At 33.8% G+C, this 21513-nt stretch overlaps 3 protein-coding genes across 6 annotated transcripts; 1 reads left to right on the top strand and 2 right to left on the bottom strand.

Annotated features, from left to right (window-relative positions):
* Positions 1-397: 397 nt before the first annotated feature.
* Positions 398-4335, bottom strand: Csas (CMP-sialic acid synthase). 2 transcript variants are annotated; one of them, XM_074113231.1, is made up of 6 exons: positions 3336-4335; positions 3133-3263; positions 2910-3062; positions 2681-2842; positions 1729-1870; positions 398-1366 (listed from the first exon to the last, which is right to left on the bottom strand). In XM_074113231.1, the coding sequence occupies exons 1-6, from the start codon at positions 3452-3454 to the stop codon at positions 1210-1212; spliced, it is 864 nt and encodes a 287-aa protein (XP_073969332.1). In that variant the 5' UTR covers positions 3455-4335; the 3' UTR covers positions 398-1209. The 2 variants fall into 2 exon arrangements, with proteins under 2 accessions (XP_073969332.1, XP_073969334.1); XM_074113233.1 differs by having other exon boundaries at positions 1729-1837.
* Positions 4336-4483: 148 nt separating this feature from the next.
* On the bottom strand, positions 4484-7484 carry LOC141446638 (uncharacterized). Of its 2 annotated transcripts, none has more exons than XM_074113234.1 (4): positions 7220-7484; positions 6964-7092; positions 6481-6890; positions 4484-4815 (listed from the first exon to the last, which is right to left on the bottom strand). In XM_074113234.1, the coding sequence occupies exons 1-4, from the start codon at positions 7224-7226 to the stop codon at positions 4630-4632; spliced, it is 732 nt and encodes a 243-aa protein (XP_073969335.1). In that variant the 5' UTR covers positions 7227-7484; the 3' UTR covers positions 4484-4629. The 2 variants fall into 2 exon arrangements, with proteins under 2 accessions (XP_073969335.1, XP_073969336.1); XM_074113235.1 differs by having other exon boundaries at positions 6964-7124; positions 7220-7483.
* A 5463-nt stretch (positions 7485-12947) lies between these two features.
* LOC141446629 (aldehyde dehydrogenase, mitochondrial-like) lies at positions 12948-21501 on the top strand. 2 transcript variants are annotated; one of them, XM_074113212.1, is made up of 9 exons: positions 12953-13153; positions 13765-13869; positions 14607-14747; positions 17042-17288; positions 17365-17549; positions 18382-18669; positions 19229-19393; positions 20454-20611; positions 21095-21501. In XM_074113212.1, exons 1-9 carry the CDS (start codon positions 12959-12961, stop codon positions 21240-21242), a joined length of 1632 nt encoding a protein of 543 aa, XP_073969313.1. In that variant the 5' UTR covers positions 12953-12958; the 3' UTR covers positions 21243-21501. The 2 variants fall into 2 exon arrangements, with proteins under 2 accessions (XP_073969314.1, XP_073969313.1); XM_074113213.1 differs by lacking the exon at positions 18382-18669 and having other exon boundaries at positions 12948-13153.
* The last annotated feature ends 12 nt before the right edge of the window (positions 21502-21513 follow it).

Below are 21513 nucleotides of genomic sequence, written 5' to 3'. Positions count from 1 at the left end.
AATTTACATAAACATTAAATAGAGACAATATTAAACAAAATTATCTGTCTGATTCTCCAGAATTCTTCATTAAAAAAGTCCAATTCAATTTTTAAAAAAATACAATTCTTTTCCCTGTCCCATAATGTTATTAACAGGTGCAAATAACTATTGCTGGGGAAATGCCATTTTTTTACGAGATCGTAACCAGTCAATTGATGAAATTTATTTAATTGCAGTTCTGTAGTTAAGTAATTTTGAAGGGAATAGGTCCAGATTTTTATGCCTTGTTTCTACTGAGCCAAGATTTCATAAAGATAACACTTTGGTATGATAAAGAAGGTAGAGTAACTATGGGACGTGAAACAAGATCATATCATAATCTTGGTGTTTCTTCAATATCCTTATCCCCGAAACCCTTATTACATTTCCGCTAGATCTCGTCTTTAACTATTGTGCTTCAAGTCTCGCTGACCTTTGCTTATTATCAGGTCCCTGATTGGTAGATAACAGAACCCAAATAATTGAAGTAGCACAAAGCTTTAACTGCTTCGTGTCGATTATGATGGGTTCAACCATGAAGATGCATTCCTTATCAATTAGGCATGTTGTAAGCCCGAATCGGTCACATGGTTACTGCTCGTAAACCTCACAATATTTCAGTAGTAGGCCAGGGTGACCTTATCACCTCCAAAAGACTGAGAGCGAAACATTTTCCCTCCAATCTCAACGTCACAGCAGAACTAGTCTCGTGCCATATTGTACGTCTTTATTAATCGTCGATTTATTTTGAAATTTAATACCTCCTCTTTTATGTGGCCAGTTGAAAATGTTCAGTTGAATAATGGTTATGTTATTGCATGTATGCAATTAGTGCACCATGTTTCAATAGAATTCGAAATCGAGAATTACCTTCGGTGCCGTTGTCGTGGAATGAACAAAAAAGTGGCATTTGTGGTTGATTGATTTGCCCTAATACTCACGGTGCCCCTAACCAATACGGAAGTTGAACTTGGAGCGATTATCCTTTTTGCTTTTTCCTTCACAGGCCATTTTATAAAAGCTACTTTCAAGTACAGACTTCAAAACATGAATTTCCAGTGAAAACACTACATCAAAAAGCTGCAAGCTGTCAATATTTCCCCTGATGAGGAATTAAGAGAAAGTATCACATCCTACAGAATCTGATTAATATCTGACACCTGTAACAGAATATTTCGCTGATTCATTTCAAGTTGATTCTTCAGCACAAATGGCCTCTTGGCTGGTCCATTGGTTATTTAAACAGCTTGTAATGCCACACAATGTCATTGCATTAGCCACAACCAAATCGCTTGGCGAATCAATTTCTAAACTATCATTAGTTGGTACTTCAACTACAGCAATTCTGAAAAAAATATTTAAAATATAGTAATCTTTATCGACAAAACATTTGAGTCCGTGAATACTTGTCCATTTTTTACTTTGTTCAGAAAACTTATTGTAAGAGGAAGAATTGCAGTCGTTCTTAAAAATTGAGATTTCATTTGAAATTACCCGTACAGATTCTGGTATCAGAAACAACGGTTTTAAGAAAACTTCTATGAATTTTCTTCGATTATGAAGAGTTCTTTATTCTCAACAATATCACAATTTTTCCAATATTTTAAAACACGTGTTTCCTTTTTGGGGAATTAACAAGAACTACGGGGAAATCTCAAATTTCAAAAACCGCACTACTTCCTGAAAGACAAGTTTCAGTCTCCGTACCTTCCACTTTGCAGTATCCCGTGTGTCCAAATTAACTTTGAGTAACTGAAATAAAACATGCCGTTTTCATATAGTTCACCATCCCAATCTTGCCTGCGAGGTCGTTTTTCTGGTAAAAAATTGTCTGCTAATATTTTTGTTTCTAAAAGTATCAAGAAATGTTACATTGAGTGACCATTGATTGGTTTGGATTGATTTCACTCATCAAAGACGAATGAATGTTTTCTCTACTCAGCTTAATTATAGAAATATTAAGACAAAGATTCCGTCAGTTTATAAGAAACGTGAAGCAAAGTTGCATTTTTAAAGGGAAGCTAGAAATATTAATGTTTTATAAGCGGAAGGTAATGCAATATGTCTGAAGTGATGAGACCAAAAATAGGAGATTTTTGGAGAAAAATGTATTAATGGCAAATTTTATTTTATATGGGAAGGAGTTAATGTGTTTGAGTCAGTTGTGGAGAGAGATTTGTTATAATACTACTCTTGAGCTTCATGAAAAGGCCCAGGAAAACACTTTGGATATTTTCCTTTGGTGGTATGCTAAAATGATTTAACATTTGGAGGTGCCGAGGAAAATTAAAAAGTATTTATTGTCAACAACTTTTATGATTATGACACTTTTGTTTTTAGGTAGTATCTTGAAATGTTTCTAATTCTATAAAAAGAAAGAGAGACTGTGTATGGAGATAAAATAAAATAAAAAACATTAAAGTTTTGTAACAGAATTCATTAAATCTGTTGATCAAATGATTTCTCACATCTTCCAGAGCTAGATAGAAAAAGAGCAGAAAAGACTGCAGTTTCTTTGCTAAATTAAAGGATGGATTCAATCAGTTGCACTTTTCTAAATGCTTTGATATTTTGGATGTACAGCAACAATTTTTCTTTTTTGATGAATAAAATTAAGAATTTATATAATGGCGCCGTAACGAAAGTTTTTTTAAATTACCTGTCTCCCAGCCTCCTGTACTAATTTTCCAACGTAATTTAAATTGACGACTCACAGAGAAAACTGAATGGTAGCCTTTCTTCAATAAAGAAACAGCCTTTTCCAAATACTCTTTTCTTAAGAAAGGCGAAGTACATTGAATCAAAGCGATTATATCAATATCTAAAAAATCAAAACTTCACTGTCATAAAATTTAGCTTTCTGTTGAGTAAATAGAGCGAATTCAAACCTGGATGTTTCTGAATGAATTCTTGAATCGCTAGCAGTGACGGTGCATCATCGGTAGCTGTGTACGCAGCTCTCAGGTGGACATTCACATTGAATTTCTTGGCCTCCGCAACAATTTCGTCACTATCCGTGGATACCCATATAGAATTAAATTCTAGCAAATAAAAAATCAAGAGCATCAGAAATATTGTATAATTGGATAAATATCTCCAAAAATTACTTACTCCCAAAATCGATAATAGTTTTTAATGAATTTCCGAGCAGGGTAGTGTTGTTGAATTTCGCAAGATTTTTATTTTTCACTCCTTTGCTACCACCTCTTGCTAAAATTAATCCAGCAATATGGGATTTATTGCTAGAAATGAGATTCCATTAATATAAGTAGTGTATGTAATAAGAAAATAGTAAAATGTGGAAACAAACTTACTAATTTAAATTATTGTAAATTAAATGATCGAATGAATAAAAATTGAAAATTTGCCAAAAAAGAATTGCAATTGTGGGTAAAAATAAGAGACAAAACTTTCTATTATAGAATAGCAACATTATGGATGTGGTCTTAGAACTGCTGCAGTCTCAAACTGAGTTTACAGTCAATAGCTTTGTTTTCTACTGCGCAGTTCAGAATGACGGCCAGCTGCTGTGCGTTTCTATACTCAACAGGTGGTTTAATAAGCTCCTGGGCTGACTGAAATGTGAATTACATCAACTTACTGGCAAGGCAAGTAAGGAGGGTCACACCTTTCAAAGAGAGGCATTAGTTGAAGATTAAACTAAGTTTTGCACTTTGAATATGTTCAGTTTTTGTAATTAAAGGACTTAGAAACGAAAAGTATTATGATTGTTTCATATTTATTTTGCTACGAACTACTGCTTCACTTGCCAAAATTATCTGTAAAAAAAATGGTTGGTAGCATTTAATTGACGGTTCAAAAAAGAGGTGTCAAGAGCAGACGTTTTTTTAAAAAGTCTCAAGCTTACAATCAAACATCGATACACTTTGTTTTTTAATAAGAGGATTACATCATTTCACTAATTATTATAAGAGAGTATCATTTAAGAGCTGAAAACTAAACGAATGTAATTCTACAAAACCACAGCTCATATGTACTGCTTTCTGCTCATAAACATAATATATGAGATGAAGTTATTTCACATCTTTATTATGTGTATTAATATTCATCTTTTTGGTCACTGTGTTTTAAATTTAATGTTAAGCTCTCAAAAGTACTATCTTTTTTAACAATAGGAAAAATAACATAATCATCTTTCGAAAAATGTCATCTTCTTTTGACTGACGTTATTAGGTTTAATCAAGCTCTAACACCCAAGAGTTTAGACCATATTAAAAAAAAAAGGCGCATAAAGTACGAAAATGTACGCTTTCACAAAAAGAGAATCCGGTCTTGAGTTAAATGACCTTTTTTATCTGGAAATAAGGTGTAGAGTAGCCCTTTCTGTCTGTCTGTCCGTCCGTCCAGTCCAAAAAGGTACATCCTTTATAAGGCTGATTTCTTGAGAATATGTCACAAGATGTTAAGTTTTCTCTAGAAATTTGAAAAAAATAAAATAAAATAAAATATGGAACACTGTTTTATTTTTTTGCGAAACTTTTTACAGAATATACACACCTAATTGGACAAATTCCACCATTACCATTAACCTAACCATTATCTACATTTCTTTTCTTTACATATATATAAACTTTATTTGGAAAACATTCAATCAAACTCCATGTTGTCGACACTGAAACCAACTCTGTCCAGCGGAATATGATGTTCCTCAAGTAAGTCTAACAGCGAGCAAACTTTACCTCGTGCTTCAAGTTCGGAATGTAAAGCAACAACCACTTCTTTGAATCCTGCCATCCATTTCTTGGTATTTTTCTGCAATTCTAACATGTTGTGCTGGAAAAAGTAAAAAAAAAAAATCACTGATAGTTTATATTTAGGATAATAGAGTAGTGGACTGTTTTTTATCTCTGCTCTAAGCATTACTTTAGAATGACTATTTTCCGGCTGGTTATGGTAGGAGGCGGTAACACACTTTACTATAAAACTACCAATTAAGTATAATTAAAATCCAAGGCATAATTCCAGAAATCGAACTCAAGATTCAATATTTTGGGTCCTCGCCTCTAAACCATTAACTACTTCGGCAACTTGCAAGGATTTTTTTTTAAAGAATTCACTTCATTAAATGCTGGTTACTCAAATTATTCTTCATTAAATATGCACATCTCGCATTGTTATACCCAGAACAATTAGTTATACATTAGAGTGTCAGGTTTTCTAGAATCAGGACTCTTCATTTTCAAAAAATTCTTGAATGTTCTTTTGTGTTTATAAAAGGTTTTACATGAGGTCTGAGAAAATTACAGAGAAGGCATTTAACATAAAATTTGAAGGATTTATTCTGATTCCCAACACAAAGTAATATTAGTTACTCTAATAAAGGTTTTTAATTTGCTTATTTCCTTATAATCTGTTGCGATGTTTTTTTAATTTTATGAATATTCCAATGAATCGAACTTTCAAGCATTATATTAATCCTTATGTACTAAACCAAGCGCACATTTTTTTTTCGGAACAAACGACAAGGTAGAATTAATAAATCTGAAAGTTTTAAACTGAGCCATTCGTTTCTTAATTTTACTAATACATTCTTTTTTTTTTAACACGGGTCTACAATTATAATAACAATAAATAGGTAAGTGCTCTACAATTTATGAATACCACTTTTAAGGGAAGGGATTAGCTATGAGGTTAGCATACTGGACTCCCACGCGGAGGTCCCGGGTTCGAATCCAGCAGCTGACCCTTAGATTTTCTCTACCTAGGAGCTTCTTACAGCTCACTGTCCGGTGATGGACAGTGTTGTCTGTAACGAGAGAACACTGTCCGGAGGCCGGCAGTGCACTGGAAAAAGCTCCGGACGCTAATAACCTCAGCTGTTGATGCGCAAAAAAAAAAAAAATACCACTTTTATTTTTCCCAAATACCAAATTTTGGGATACCTCAATCCGCCATACTATCATATTCCCAATATTACCATTATTAGATGATTTGCAGAAAAAAGCAAACTAGTAGTAATGAGTTAGAACTTCCTACTTCGTGGCAGATACCTAAATGACCAGATTAATGAACCAGTGTTGCAAATGTGGAGCTAACTAAGCGATTTTTGGATCGAATTCTTTGCTTGCCTGGTAGTAAAACATTCTTAAAGAAAGAGGAAGAGATTAGCTAGAGATAGAATATTTGATCCTCAAGCGTAGATGCCGGGTTCAAATCCAGCTACCGTCCCTTGCATTTTCTTTTTCTAAGAGCTTCTAACTGCTCTCTGTCCAGTCCTAGGAAAATTTTCTAGCCCTAGGTAAATAAGTCGATCAATATATTCTTTAACACTACTTTGAGGCTAATCTACGCGTATAGAAAGCAAAAAAAAACCACTTCTTTAATAATAAATTAACAGTGCTCAACAATATAAAACTTCAAAATATAACGAAATGTTATTTAACTTAAATCGCGCATCCGTTATTGATAATTTTTAAAAAATTAAAAACAAAATTTTACCTTCCTAATATAAATTTGCTCTTGCTTCAGTTTTTCTAGCCGACCATACTTATCATTGATTCTCTTAATAAGTGCAACCAATTGAGCTTCTATATAACTACTTCCCAGATCTGATGGGAGTGGAAGATATTTATATTTATTTGGTGTACTGTGATGTTCGATTGACTCGGTCTTCAAGCTTTTCCCAGATGTACAAGGTACCAAATGACCCTCTGCATTGTTGCTAACATCTTTAGAAGAGCTATTACCGTATCTGTCCAGAGTTGAGTGATTCTCCAGTTTATCACTGATGCTGTTTAGTGGGTTTAAATATGATCTACAATTGTTAATCTTTCTGGTCACCGGACTTTCAATTGAAGATTTTAACATAGGCATATCATTTTCTGATTTCACTTTTTTCTCACGTTTTACTAGAACAACGATAAAAGTGCATTAATAAAATATGTAGTTCAATAAAGTATGTTACATACAAATGACTGTTACCTAAATTTGGTGTACTCCTCCTCTTCAAACCGAACGTTCTGCAAGGTGTCAAATACTTGCTAGTTAGGTTACTAGATGCTTTCGCATCCGGCGTACTATCACCCATTGTACTGAATAAAACTAAGGATTCTGAAATGTCTCGCAATTTTCAAAATTCTTTACTGCATTAGTATAAATTGATCATGTTTTAACTTAAAATTGTATAACAAATTAACAGCTCCAATTCTTTGATAAATAACTAAATAAGAAAACTTACTCTGCATTTAATGGTAAATCTAATGAGACGTGTTCTACAATCACCTTATCAACCAAAAATGAGTTACATAAAATTTGTGTTTGCCAGTTCGATACTCAATAGCTGTCAAGTTTAACAGTTCCTAAACTTTAGTCAAATTTAACACTTTGCAAGACTTGTCAACATCAACTCTGTAAGGAGGTTAAATTTCTAAGCTTCTACTTGACGAAGCCGACCATCCAACATGTTTAGTTTACATTTACAATACATTTATTAACCCCACCACAAGCCGAAGACCTCAATTTTCCCCCCTCTCCGAGCATTCAGAAAATGTTCCCAAATGCTCGCTTGTTGAGAATCTCCTTAACAAAAACTTACAGTTTAAAAAGTTAAGTATAAGGGTTGATTAAACGCCAAAAGGTACACAAATCAGCAAGTACCCAACATTTCATTCAAGCTTAGTTGATATAATTTAAGTAATTTTGCTGCATTAACTTTTCCTTCACATTTTTTAGAATTTATTAGATGTCACAGACCCTTATGCTGGCCAGTTCGTTCATAATATTATTTGGTTATACTTATGATAAAATGTATATTATATCTTCGTTTTTAAATAGGTACTTTATTTTAACTCTATTCCAAATTATTCTTCTGATTTATCTTTAATATGCCCTTTATTCTGAAGTTGTCACATCTTATACATGCATGTTAAAGTAGAAAAAGACAAAGTTAGAGTCGGCTACTGTTTAAATTTGAATCACGGAGGATTTAAAACAATATTTCAGACTTGAATTCGTCTTACCGAAATATTCGTGAGCACAAATAACACACAGTTAATAACAAGTAGATTATTCAACAACAATTATTCATTTCTCAATTGTAATTTAATTTTACTTACAGTAAAATACTGGAATAATTAGCTGTCCTAAAAGTATGCAATACTTATTTATTTTATACAGGGTGGAACCGGATAAGTGACGAAATTTTTTTTCTGTTAAACTACATTCAAAATGTAGTACAACGCCGCCTGAACGAGTGTCCTATCTCTATCTGTTAGAAAGTTATGATTTTTTCAGGTTTTTTTCGACTAAGCCCGACCTTACGTCATAAAAACACTATTTCTCAACTTGTGCCTCACTTATTTACATTTTTCACCTCATTTTCGTATTCAGCATTAAATTTCCTATAATAATAGATCATTTTTGTAGTTATTTAACTTTAATCAGATTCATTTATTACAATAAGAACGTTAATTTTTTTAGGAATTTAGAATTTTCATGAATTTTCAAAAATTAGCCTCCTCGACAAAATTGGTCTTAGAGGCTGTCAAATTTCACAAAAACTGCTCCTTTTAATACTCTTTCCAATGGTATAATAATCAGTTTCAATAATAGCTGTTTTCTTTGGTCTATTACTGAGAAAGTGCTGAAAAACACGGTGTTAGCGAAGGAAGCAAAGGGGACTGGATGAAGCGTACTCGCATATCAAAATTATTATTTATTAACAAAATCATTTCTTTAAGCATGTAAAATACATAATTACTTAGTAATTATTGATGTATCATGTTCTCAAAATGCCGACCTCGATTCTTGACGCATAACCGAGCGCGTTTTCGCATTGCTCCCACTGTTGCTGAAAATGTTCTTTCAGTTTTTCTGAAGCAGCAATTACCCGTCTTCTCACCTCTTCTTCACTGTTGACCTCAACCTTGTAGACCTCACTCTTAAGAAAACCCCATACGAAGTGGTCCATAGGGTTGAGGTCAGGAGATCTCGGTGGCCACGCGGTAGTTCCACCTCGCCCTGTCCACTCAGGAAAACGTTGTGACAACCATCTTCTGACGTTCACCGAATAATGAGGTGGAGCTCCGTCTTGTTGATAAATTAAATTTATGCTAACGTTGTGAGGAAGATTCAACAACAGTGGGAACAATGCGAAAACGCGCTCGGTTATGCGTCAAGAATCGAGGTCGGCATTTTGAGAACATGATGCATCAATAATTACTAAGTAATTATGTATTTTACATGCTTAAAGAAATGATTTTGTTAATAAATAATAATTTTGATATGCGAGTACGCTTCATCCAGTCCCCTTTGCTTCCTTCGCTAACACCGTGTTTTTCAGCACTTTCTTAGTAATAGACCAAAGAAAACAGCTATTATTGAAACTGATTATTATACCATTGGAAAGAGTATTAAAAGGAGCAGTTTTTGTGAAATTTGACAGCCTCTAAGACCAATTTTGTCGAGGAGGCTAATTTTTGAAAATTCATGAAAATTCTAAATTCCTAAAAAAATTAACGTTCTTATTGTAATAAATGAATCTGATTAAAGTTAAATAACTACAAAAATGATCTATTATTATAGGAAATTTAATGCTGAATACGAAAATGAGGTGAAAAATGTAAATAAGTGAGGCACAAGTTGAGAAATAGTGTTTTTATGACGTAAGGTCGGGCTTAGTCGAAAAAAACCTGAAAAAATCATAACTTTCTAACAGATAGAGATAGGACACTCGTTCAGGCGGCGTTGTACTACATTTTGAATGTAGTTTAACAGAAAAAAAATTTCGTCACTTATCCGGTTCCACCCTGTATTACATAACATATATATAACATTGTGAGAAGAACAGCTACATTGAGAGTGTGATTGAAGAAAACTATATTATTTGCGATAAAGCCAGATAATTATTACCTATTATTATAAACGTTTGACTACTACATAAAATAACAATTACTTTAATCGAAGAATAAACTTAAACAGACGATTTTTATTAAAAATAAAATAATCGAAATCATTGATGTATGTTGGTGTAAGCATTTTTTTAAAAAAGTTTTTAAATTTTGTAGCCTCGTATTTTTTTTTATTTTTTATAACGTTTTCTTTTTAACCTGTAATTAATAGTTTGATTATTATAGATTAATAGATATTACAGTCAATCTACAGTGCTACTTGAACAAATTTTTTGTAGATGAAAATGGCCAGCATAAGGGTCTGTGACATCTAATAAATTCTAAAAAATGTGAAGGAAAAGTTAATGCAGCAAAATTACTTAAATTATATCAACTAAGCTTGAATGAAATGTTGGGTACTTGCTGATTTGTGTACCTTTTGGCGTTTAATCAACCCTTATACTTAACTTTTTAAACTGTAAGTTTTTGTTAAGGAGATTTTTGTACCTTTTGGATAGATTTTCATTTTTGTCTATTTTGCTAAGTTACATATCTGCTGTACTGTTTTTTTTAAATTTGGAATAAGCAATTCTATCATTATAACCTGATAAGGTGTTAAGTAGGAACCGTAACTACCACTGGAGAGATCTTTTTAAAGAATGATTATAGTTGCGGTCCCCAAACCATCCTCAATAACAATTTTTTTGAGAAAGCCTTTTTATATAAAATAGGAAGGTATTTGTACGTAAAAAGCAAATTTAAACTGCGATTTCAGACCTTCCTTTTAAGAGGAGTAAGAAAAATAAACGGGCGATTACAGTACTTCTCCCTAAAAGGCAAAGAGGCAAAGATTTTGAATCGAACGACAATTCATTAATGTAATAAATAGTTTCACCCATTGATAATTTTAACGATTTCAGTACTTCCTCTTAGTAGGTGTAAGAGCATGATGGCACTTCACAGCCATGTAGAGGAGCTTTAATCACTTCTTCGTGCTAAATTTTATCAAAATCGGACAAAGAGTTATAGAAATATTGGTAATAATAGTTTTAGAAACGGCCTTACTTGGGTGGGGCAAACTCCCCTCCATATAAGGCGTAGCGACGAGACTTTTAAAGTGCAAATCTGTACAAAATTTCGATTCGAATGACACTTCATTCATGAAAATCAGTTCACTTGTCGATAATTTGAAACGATTGCTATACTTCCTCTTAACTAGTGTAAGAGCAGATCGCCGCTTTAATGTTACGTAGGGGAGCCCTAACTCTATCATCCTACCAAATTTTATCAAAATCGGGCTAAGATTTACAGAGTAATTAGTAATAATAATTTTGAAGGGGGCCTTACATAAAGGGGGCTAACTCCTCTCTAATTCGGTGTACAGCGTCGAGACCCCCAAAAGGCACATCTACATAAAATTCCGAATCGAATGTCACCTCATTCATGAAAATCGGTTCTCGCGTTTAGGCGCTACGTAGTTTACAAAAAAGGTAACAAGAAGAAGAAGAAGAAGAAGAAGAAGAAGAAGAAGAAGAACAACAACAACAATTTCTGAAAATGCCGTTTTTGCTCATTTTCGGCAACTTTTTTCTCGAAATCTATTAGGTCTGGGGGGTTGCAAAAAAATTACAGTTATAAAGGAGGGTTTGCCCTATATTTTAAAGAAAATTTGGGAATTTTATCTTTTATAGAAAAAGAGAAAAAAATTGTCAAAGTTGGGTGTTTTTTAACGTTACGCTTTTTCGTGCACTTTTTGACGATCAATCCTTATACAACTGTCCTACCGGACAGTTTTAATAAACGGTTATTACAGAAAAATGTGTTCTTAGAACGTTAATCCATGATGCCTAGGCCAAGAGTTAGTCCAGCTAATAATTTTAATTTCTGTTAATTCTATTAATTTTATAATTTCTTAACTCCTCCAACCATTTTAATTCAATTGTTTCCTAATAATATTCATTTATTTATTATTATTTTTTTAAGATTAAATTAAGTTTGCTTTCGCTAACTATAGGTAATTAGCTTTCGTGTCAAAAGTTATCGAAATCAAATTTATGCTAGAAATATTATCTTCTTAAGTCCCCTGTGGCCAAAAAAGTGATTTTAGAAAATAGTCTGTGTGTGTGCTCAAAAAGTAAAAACGAAGTTATGCTAAACTTAATATTTCGTTTGGATACTACCAAATATACTTGCTAATAATGAACTTTTTCGCCTTTGGCTCTACGATTTTCACTCACAGTTGGGTGTAATACTGAGGCTTTCTCCTTCGCCATAAATGAGTTCCTCTGGGGATTTATAGGTGTTACTTTCGCTATTGTCCAGAATATTCGGATACTTTTAAAGTAACGGTCCACACGCCTTGAATTGACTACATAGGATTTGATAACCAATTGAGTCGCATGGATGTCTTAAAACAGGTGCATACTTCGGCAGTTCAAATGCATATTGCCTACTTCCTTCTCAAGAGCATTATTACTATATCTTTTGCTCAGAGTATAATAAACAAATCTAGATGATACATTCAATGCACAGTCCCTGGAATTGGTACAAGAAACATACATAAACTTTACCCATTAATATTGAAATATGTCTTTTATAAATAACTTTTTTTTATAACTCCTGAATGCTTTTATTTACAGGAAATTAAACCATCTTATGCATTATCTAACAATGAAGATATAAAATACAAATTTTGACAAATCAAGATGATCAGTTAATAATAAATTTGAGCCTTTCGATTAAAAATGAATAGTAGAGAATGAAAAATAAAAAAATGAGTAATGGAGATTGTGAAACATGGATGTAGTAAATTCAGTATCAATTTTAATTTTCGCTATTTGCTTAATTTTCCAAAAACCAAACAGAAAATCCCAATAATATTTCCGACGCAAGCTCATTTAAAACCAAACTGTAAATTTAGGTGGCTTAATCATTTGGTTCAGATGTGGGGAGTACCTTTAAACACTTTTCTTTTACAAATACAAAAAAAAAAGTTTATGGTATTTAACTTTTTGATTGGTTACACTAGTTCATAGAATGAAATGTGTTAAAATTAGATCATATTTCAAATTAAATAATGCTCTGATCATATGAGCAATAGAAAGGTGCTTTCTGCGTTAAGTTTATCAAGATTTTTGAAATTAATATGCTCATATTTTTTTTTTATGAACATGATTAATTATTTATGCCGGTCTAGTAGGAAACTAAACGAAAATTATAGAGTCATAAAGCGACACTTCGCCATTCCACAACCTGAAAGATGTCCCGAAATAAAATACACTGGGGTAAGTACTGAAATTCGTTTTCCTACGGTCTTGCAGAAATCGCGTTATTTCTACAGTAGTTAGAAAGCGTTTTTTTTTTACCGCTTGGTTATGAATTTAACAAAATAAATCACAGCGCTACTAACTTACTTTCCTCAAGAGAATGATGTTGATATCATGTAAAAAACATCAATAAGATCAATATTTTAAATTGATTACTTACAATAACTCTTCCTATTAATTTCAAAAGATATACACCAAAAATAGTGTTTTATAATTTATTTTAACAATATTTGCAAAGAGGGAAGAAATTATTACAGTTGAGAATCCGGTGGGTAGTAGGCCGGAGGATCTAGGTTTAAAGTCAGGCGTTTTCTCTTTCTAGGATCCTTTACACCTCAACTGTCTTGTGATAGACTTATCCGTTGCGAAAGAACACTGTCCGGCGGTTGCACAGCACTGACATCACACGTAAAATAAGAAAGAATTTTTCACTGGTTACAAAAATAACTAGTAATAATTTTTTCTTTTTCTACTTACTTCCGGTTATCTTGTACGCACTTACCAAATATGATAACTTTATAGTTTCTACTATTACTAGTTGTTTTAGAACTCAAGGTTTTTATTTCCAGATTTTCATTAACAATGAATGGGTAGAAGCTTGTTCCGGAAGAAAATTTCCTACTGTGAATCCCTCTACTGGTGAAGAAATAGTTCAAGTTAGTCAAGGAGAAAAGGTAATTACAATCAACTGGTCAGATCTAGTAGCATTTCATAGTGATAAAAGAAGAGGTCTTCCTAGAAGCGTCTAGGAAGAGAAACACTAAGGGTCAGCAGCTGGATTCGAACCAGGGACCTCCGCGTGGGAATCCAATACGCGAACCGCATAGCTAATCCCCCTCCCTTATAATGCTAATTATTATTAAAATTGTTTGTATGGAAAACTTTTTCAGGGTTTCGTTATGCCTTTAACACGATAAACTACATCACCACATTTTCCCATTGGTTTCCCAATTTTACATTATTATGGGGGCTTTACCAGCAACCTTCTGCTTAGGTATTCAACAGGACATTTTGCCTTCAAAAATAACCAATCTCACCCACGTTTCAAACTCGTAAACGCTCGTGTCACTATTTCTGTGTAAAATAGTTTCGAGTTTTCGTATAGATATTTTTATATGGAAATATTGGAGAGATAATAACCTTCTTATGCTATTTTAGGTTTCCAAAACTTATCCCGTAACGATGTTCCAAAGATTTTATGCAAGCCGAAGTAGTAAACTGAGCATTTACGAGTTGGAAAGTAAGTGGGTTTGGTAATTCTTTGAAATTAAAATGTTTAGTGAGAACTCTGGGTCATCGCCTCCTATAATAATGTAAAGTTGGAAACTATTGAAACTTTCAGTTCTAGTTTTGAGAGGCTTTAATTCACTACCAAAATATTATATAAATATGCGCATTCATTTGCATATAGGATGATATTGATAAAGCAGTAGAAGCAGCGAGGGAAGCTTTTAAACCCAACTCAATTTGGAGGAAACTGGACGCTTCTAAGAGAGGCTTTCTACTTCACAGACTGGCTGACCTGATTCTTAGAGATCGTCACTACTTAGCGGTGAGTAGAACACCTTGTTACATGTGCAACAATATAGTGTAAACTCTGCTCTACCATCCAAACAAATAAAATTAAATTATTGAAGATATAATTAAGGCATTACAAACTTTATCACTTAAAACAGGATAAAAGGCGCCATGGCGCTAAACAAAAAGGCTCTTCCAGGTATTTCTCTTGCCTAGTTTAAGATGCCTAGGACAGGACAGATTTATTTTAAAACTTGCTCGTAAAAGAAATTAAAATACAAAAATTGTGTTTTTATACTCTGCGTTTATCAATACACACACACACACACATACGAGGTGTGTTCAAAAAGTAACGGGAATTTTCGTTTTTTGAAAAAAATATTTATTTATTCATCTACATTAATATTGTCGCCTTCAAAGTAGTCCCCTTCGCATACAATACACTTGTGCCAGCGCTTTTTCCAATTCTCGAAACACTTCTGAAACTCGATCTTTGTGATAGCTTTCAGCTCTTTCAGCGATTCGCTTTTAATGTCATCTATGCTTGTAAAACGACGGCCTTTTAATGTTCTCTTTATGTTTGGAAATAGAAAAAAGTCACATGGAGCCATGTCTGGCGAATATGGAGGCTGGGGCATCGTTAAAGTTTTGTTTTTGGCCAAAAATTCACGAACAAGCAATGAAGTGTGAGCAGGTGCATTATCGTGGTGCAAAATCCATGAATTGTTTTGCCACAAATCCGGGCGTTTTTTCGGATTGCTTCACGCAAACGGCGTTGAACTTGTAGGTAGTACTCCTTATTGATTGTTTGACCTTGTGGCAAAAATTCATGATGCACTATGCCATTAAAATCGAAGAACACAGTGAGCATAACCTTCACATTCGACCGCACTTGTCGAGCCTTTTTCGGTCTTGGCGATCCAGAATGCCTCCACTGGGACGATTGAGCCTTAGTTTCGACATCATATCCGTAAACCCATGTTTCGTCACCTGTTATAACACGTTTCAGTAGATCCGCATCGTTGTCGACTTCATTGAGTGACTCTTGAGCAACTTCCATTCTCCGCTGTTTTTGTTCGAAATTCAACAATTTTGGAACAAATTTTGCTGCCACACGTTTCATACCCAAAACATCCGAAAAAATTTCATGGCATGAGCCAATTGATATGGCAACATCATCAGCGACTTCTCTGATTGTGATTCGGCGATCGTTCATAACCATTTCTTTCACTTTTTTCACGTTTTCATCGGTTGTTGATGTGCTTGGACGTCCAGGTCGTTCGTCATCTTCAACGTTTTCGCGGCCATCTTGGAAACGCTTATACCACTCGTAAATCCTTGTTTTACTCATAGCAGACTCACCATATGCCTTTATTAACATTTCACACACTTTATTTCATTTTTTACGCAAAATTTAATACAAATTCTTTGATCCATTTTTTTTAACAAACAAAAATCGCCAAGCTCGAAAAACACGTCTAACCTTAACGGCTGCCACTTAAGAAGTAAACAATGAATATTACTGAAAATTTTATCGTACTTCAGGGGCATGTGTACCAACATAATAAAAAAAAAAATTTTACAATCAGACTCTCCAAACCCGCGAAATTTAAAAATTCCCGTTACTTTTTGAACACACCTCGTATATATAAATATATGTTTATGTATATATACATTTTGCTTGGTTGTGCGGCGAAATAATCAATACTCCACTTAAGTACCAGGCCGTATTTGCCGCCATCTTAGTAAGTGAAGTCATCAACTCTGCTTTGTGGATGTGTTTGTGAGATTAGCTATCTTCAATAACGTCTCAGAGAGAAAGAAAGAAAAAAAAAGTCGGAGAAACCAGTAGAGACTTGTCTTGGAACTTCTTATGGAAAAAAGCTAATAAAAGTTTGAAGTTTGGCTGACCTCAAAGAGCACAGTAGACTTGTGGGCACTGAAGGGCTGACCCTGTAGATTCATTGTGAGAGATGAAAAGGAATGACGGACTGCTATTTCATATTTCAGGGGACATTTAGAAGCCTGATGCATACCGTTTTTGGAAGGAAAAATCCTGCCAAGAACATAATAGGGATAGTACAATTAGCCTCTTCGGCTGCAGTGCTTCCAGTAACAGGAATTACTCATTGTTCTTGTACAATCTAGCTGAGTTTTTAACCTATTGTGAGAGTGGTAATAAGTTCTATCCCCGTAGCAACAACTGATGGTTCAAATAGTAACGGCAGACAGAGACCCTGAGTTTGGTAGTATTGCTACTAGGATTATTACTTTAACCTAATGTTTAACACATACTATTTGGTATTTGTTTTTTCACATAAAAATTAGAGCCTGGAAACATTAAACGCTGGTAAACCGTACACAATGACCTACTCAGTTGATATACCAGCATCCGCGCATGTTTTACGATATTTTGCTGGTTGGGCAGACAAGATTCATGGTAAGACCATACCAACTGATGGTATGCTGTTCAGTTACACCAGGCATGAACCGGTGGGCGTTTGTGGCCAAATCATTCCTTGGAATTTCCCATTGCTACTGTGGGCTTGGAAGATTGGACCTGCGCTAGCAGCTGGTAATGTGCTCTCTGAGAATAATTGCACATATCCTACAATCAGTTCTAAGATTAATCTTTTATTTTATTTAAACAGGTAACACTGTGGTGCTGAAACCAGCCGAACAAACTCCACTGACTGCTCTGTTCGCTGCCCATCTCTGTTGCGAGGCAGGCATTCCTCCTGGCGTGGTCAACATTGTACCAGGGTTTGGAGATGCTGGAGAAGCTCTAGTCAACAATATGTGCGTAGATAAAGTTGCTTTTACAGGATCAACTGAGGTTGGTTAATATTTCAGTACTACCAAAGAAAAATTATTTATTGTTATTAGACTGGAAGTGTATCATCTTGACTAGAGGAAATCCATTAGTTTTCAGGAAAATATTTTCTTCCTTAAAAAAGTATTTTTCTTCAATTCGTTTAGAACAGAACTGTGCCAATTTTCATTCTTTGAACTTCTTCGTTTAATGACTTATAATAGGTTTATTTCTGTTTTTTTTTTGTTTTTTTTTATGATTTAAGGCGCGTCAACATCTAAGGTTATTGGCGCCCGGAGCTTTTGTCAGTGCACTGCCGGCCTTAGGACAGTGTACTCTCGTTACAGACAACACTGTCCAACTCACATATACACATAACTCACATATAGTGAGCTATAAGAAGCTCCTAGGAAGAGAAAATCTAAGGTTCAGCAGCTGGATTCGAACCCGGGACCTCCGTGTAGGAATCCAATACGCTAACTGCATAGCTAATCCCTTCCCTTATTTCTGTTATTATTATTATTATTACAGTTTGCGTGGAAAACCCTTAGTTTTCTATGCTCAAACTTTATTTTAATTTGCTAGAAACATAAATCATGTTTCCGCCCTTCTCAACCTTCATCCCAGCTTTACAAAATTTTTATAACCTATTGATTGTAACCAAAACATTCATCACTTTAAAGTATATAAATTTTTAAAAAGTAAATTTTGAAAATGATAATAGTTTTGCGAAAACAAATTTAGAAATTTATTTAAAGAAAGAAAAGATTACAAATGTTCTGAAGAGTGACAAACATAATTTTTTTCAATAAAAAAATTAAATTGTCGAAAACTAATTCAACAAATGTGTAAATAGGTGGGCAAATTGATACAACAGCGATCTGGCGAGACTAACTTGAAACGTGTAACGTTAGAACTGGGCGGCAAGTCACCAAACATTATAATGGATGATTGTAATTTAGATATGGCCGTGGAAGGCGCTCATTTTGGTACATTTTTTAATATGGGACAATGCTGCTGTGCTGGATCACGTGTTTTCGTACAAGAGAGTATTTATGATCAGTTTGTGGAGAAAAGTGTGGAACGAGCACAGAAGCGAAGAGTAGGCGATCCATTTGATCCGAACACAGAACAAGGTCCACAGGTTAGCAGTTTTACTTTTCGGATAGGTCTTCCTTTGCGAAATCATACTACCCTCTTACAACAAATAGTTTTTTACAAGAAGTCTCACCGAAAAAGTTTTTTACCTGATAATTACGACTTTGGATATGTACTTATTTGAATCATTAAGGTACTTGCCGCATGCAGAAACTGGCCGGTAGGATTGTTGTAAGAGGTTGAGCGACAAAAACTGCTCCAAAAAGCGTTCTGTTGATTAATGTCATTCAATTACTACGTTAATTTTACATTCGTGTTTTTACTTCAATTCGGCTAATTAGCTTCTTAAAAAATATATTAAGACTGGCTTATTTTACTATAGTAACAGTTGTTTATTTTTTTTAGGTTGTATTTGAAATAATTTTATTTAAACAAATTTTTTTTATTTTTATTTTTTACCTTTAACGAAAATGTATGTTACAAGTGCAGAAGTGTTTTTTTATTCGCTGTTGCAAGAACGAGATTGCAACTAATTGAAAAGGATCATTAGGAGCCCTAGCTATGCAAAGTATTCTTTGAATCAACTTAAACTTTACATTTCACAGATTAATGAGACACAGATGGAAAGAATACTGGAGTATATTGAGGCTGGCCAGCAGGAAGGTGCTAAACTTGAAACTGGTGGTTGTAGAATAGGAGATCAAGGATATTTTATACAGCCAACCGTTTTTACCCACGTTTCTGATAACATGACCATAGCCAAGGAAGAGGTATATACTCGTATATGTATACATATATTTTTTGTTTAATATTAAGGAAGAGGTAACGTCTTCAATATTTTAGAAGAGTAAAGAAAAAAGATTATGAAGTAGAGAATTTGCAGGGATCAACCTCATTGTTTTAATTGAACCACAAAGATTGTTGTCTAATGTAATTACGTACATGGCTCAAATGCCTGGGTTTTGAAAAAAATATTTAGTATACATTTAAATATGTAAAGGCATCCACAAGGTTTTTCTGACAGCCCTGGAAATAGCTAAGGTTTGGTTTCTAGGCTAATTCATACACAGTAGGCTCACCAGACTACAGCTCCATAACTCTGGCCGGGAAGCTGAAAAACTATAATTTCGCGCAGAAGGCAGAAAAAAAAAAAATCACTTTTTGATGGTAAAATTAGACAAGAAAAAAAAAGAAGCCTTGACCCTCATACTAAGGGCCACTAGCAAGAAGAAACAATGAGAAAAGCAGTAAGTAATCTGGATAAAGGTACAAGATCCCTAGTGAAGGTGTTTAGAAGATCTGTAATACAAATAAATAGAAAAGCGCAACAGAAATAAACTTGATAGTAAAGGGTCAAGTTTGTATTTATGACAATAATAAAAATAAAATAAAAATTACCTTTAAATTATATCATTCTTAATCTAGCCAGAGTTACCACATCGAAGAGGATCGCATGAGACCCTGCTCGGATAAAGTAACATTTCCTGTGTGGTCTCATGTCTGGCACTTTGGTAACAATAACAGATGTGCTTAGTCGCAGAGCAGAAAGTATCCTAACACAACAACAAAAATAAAAAAAATTGCCTTCTTTGCTTAAGAACGGTAGTATTGTATTACAGATCCGGCTCTGTAACTGAGTGTATGCTTACTGTTTTATTCTGACCAAGGAAGTGTTCATTCCAAATTAAAAATAGAGTATTTTCACTTTTAGCTTACTGATTTTTTGAATAATAGAGTTTCTTATTTATACTATTTGTTTTGTAAAACAGAACAAAGGTTCCAACTTTGTCATTTACTTCAAAATCTGAATTTGTTCTTTGTTTTCTCCAGATCTTTGGACCGGTACAATCGATATTCAAATTTGGCACTCTTGATGAAGTGATAGATAGGGCTAATGACTCTATGTACGGCCTAGCTGCAGCAATATACTCACCGAATATTGACTCTATTAATAAAGTAATTCAAGGATTGAGAGCTGGAACAGTTTGGTAGGTAGAACGCAATAAGCCTTTTATGTTATTTACTTATGCGTGTATACATATGTAACAATGGTTTAACATTGAAATTAGATGGAATCGGACATAAATTGAATTGTGGGGATAAGTGGCAGAATGATGCCAAAAGGCTGCTAAAATACTTCCTTAAAATGTCTCAATATTCTGACTAAAAATTTGGGGTCAGCTTGAGAGTGTTATTATATATCTAATTACTGCAGCATTGGCATACTAGTTGCGGAGTTCTGGACTAGTGGTTATTGTAAAATTTTTGTAAAACTTTAAAATAAAATTTTCGTGAAACAAACAAATAACAGACCTAGTTTATGAGGTTTTCCGGTACTTCCTTTGTAGTATCTAAAACTCAAAATATAAATGTATTTTGTTTTTAAGCTTGTATAAGTTCATTGCTAAACCAAAAGACTTGATACATTAACTTTGCAGTTCTTTAATTTTTTTTTTTAAATTTAATTTTAGGGTGAACTGTTACAATATTCTGAATCCACAAGTGCCATTTGGTGGTTACAAGATGTCTGGATTTGGTCGGGAGTGCAGTGAATATGCACTAAGATCTTATACTGAAGTGAAAGCAGTTTACATCAAACTACCACAGAAAATTTCTTGACAATTTTCACATTTTAAATTTATAAAATTATTTAATTAAAACTGAATAATCTGTCATTAATTGAGTTATGCGATTTCGAATGCCACTAAAGGGGTTCCACATAAGGCTCACAGGATCAACCGTGACAAGCGATCTGCTGTGTGACAGCCCCTATTCTAGAAATACTTTATTTTGGCTTTCAAAACTCGTCAGGGCCTTTCTTTCCTTTGCTATTTAATCTAACTTCTAAATATTTAAATTAATTTACATCTAGATTTAAGTTTTTAGCGCG

This window comes from Rhodnius prolixus, unplaced genomic scaffold (genome assembly GCF_049639745.1).
Source record: "Rhodnius prolixus isolate KJV_2025 unplaced genomic scaffold, Rpr scaffold_7, whole genome shotgun sequence".
NCBI lineage: Eukaryota > Metazoa > Arthropoda > Insecta > Hemiptera > Reduviidae > Rhodnius > Rhodnius prolixus.
This window is presented reverse-complemented; position numbering and strand designations above follow the sequence as displayed.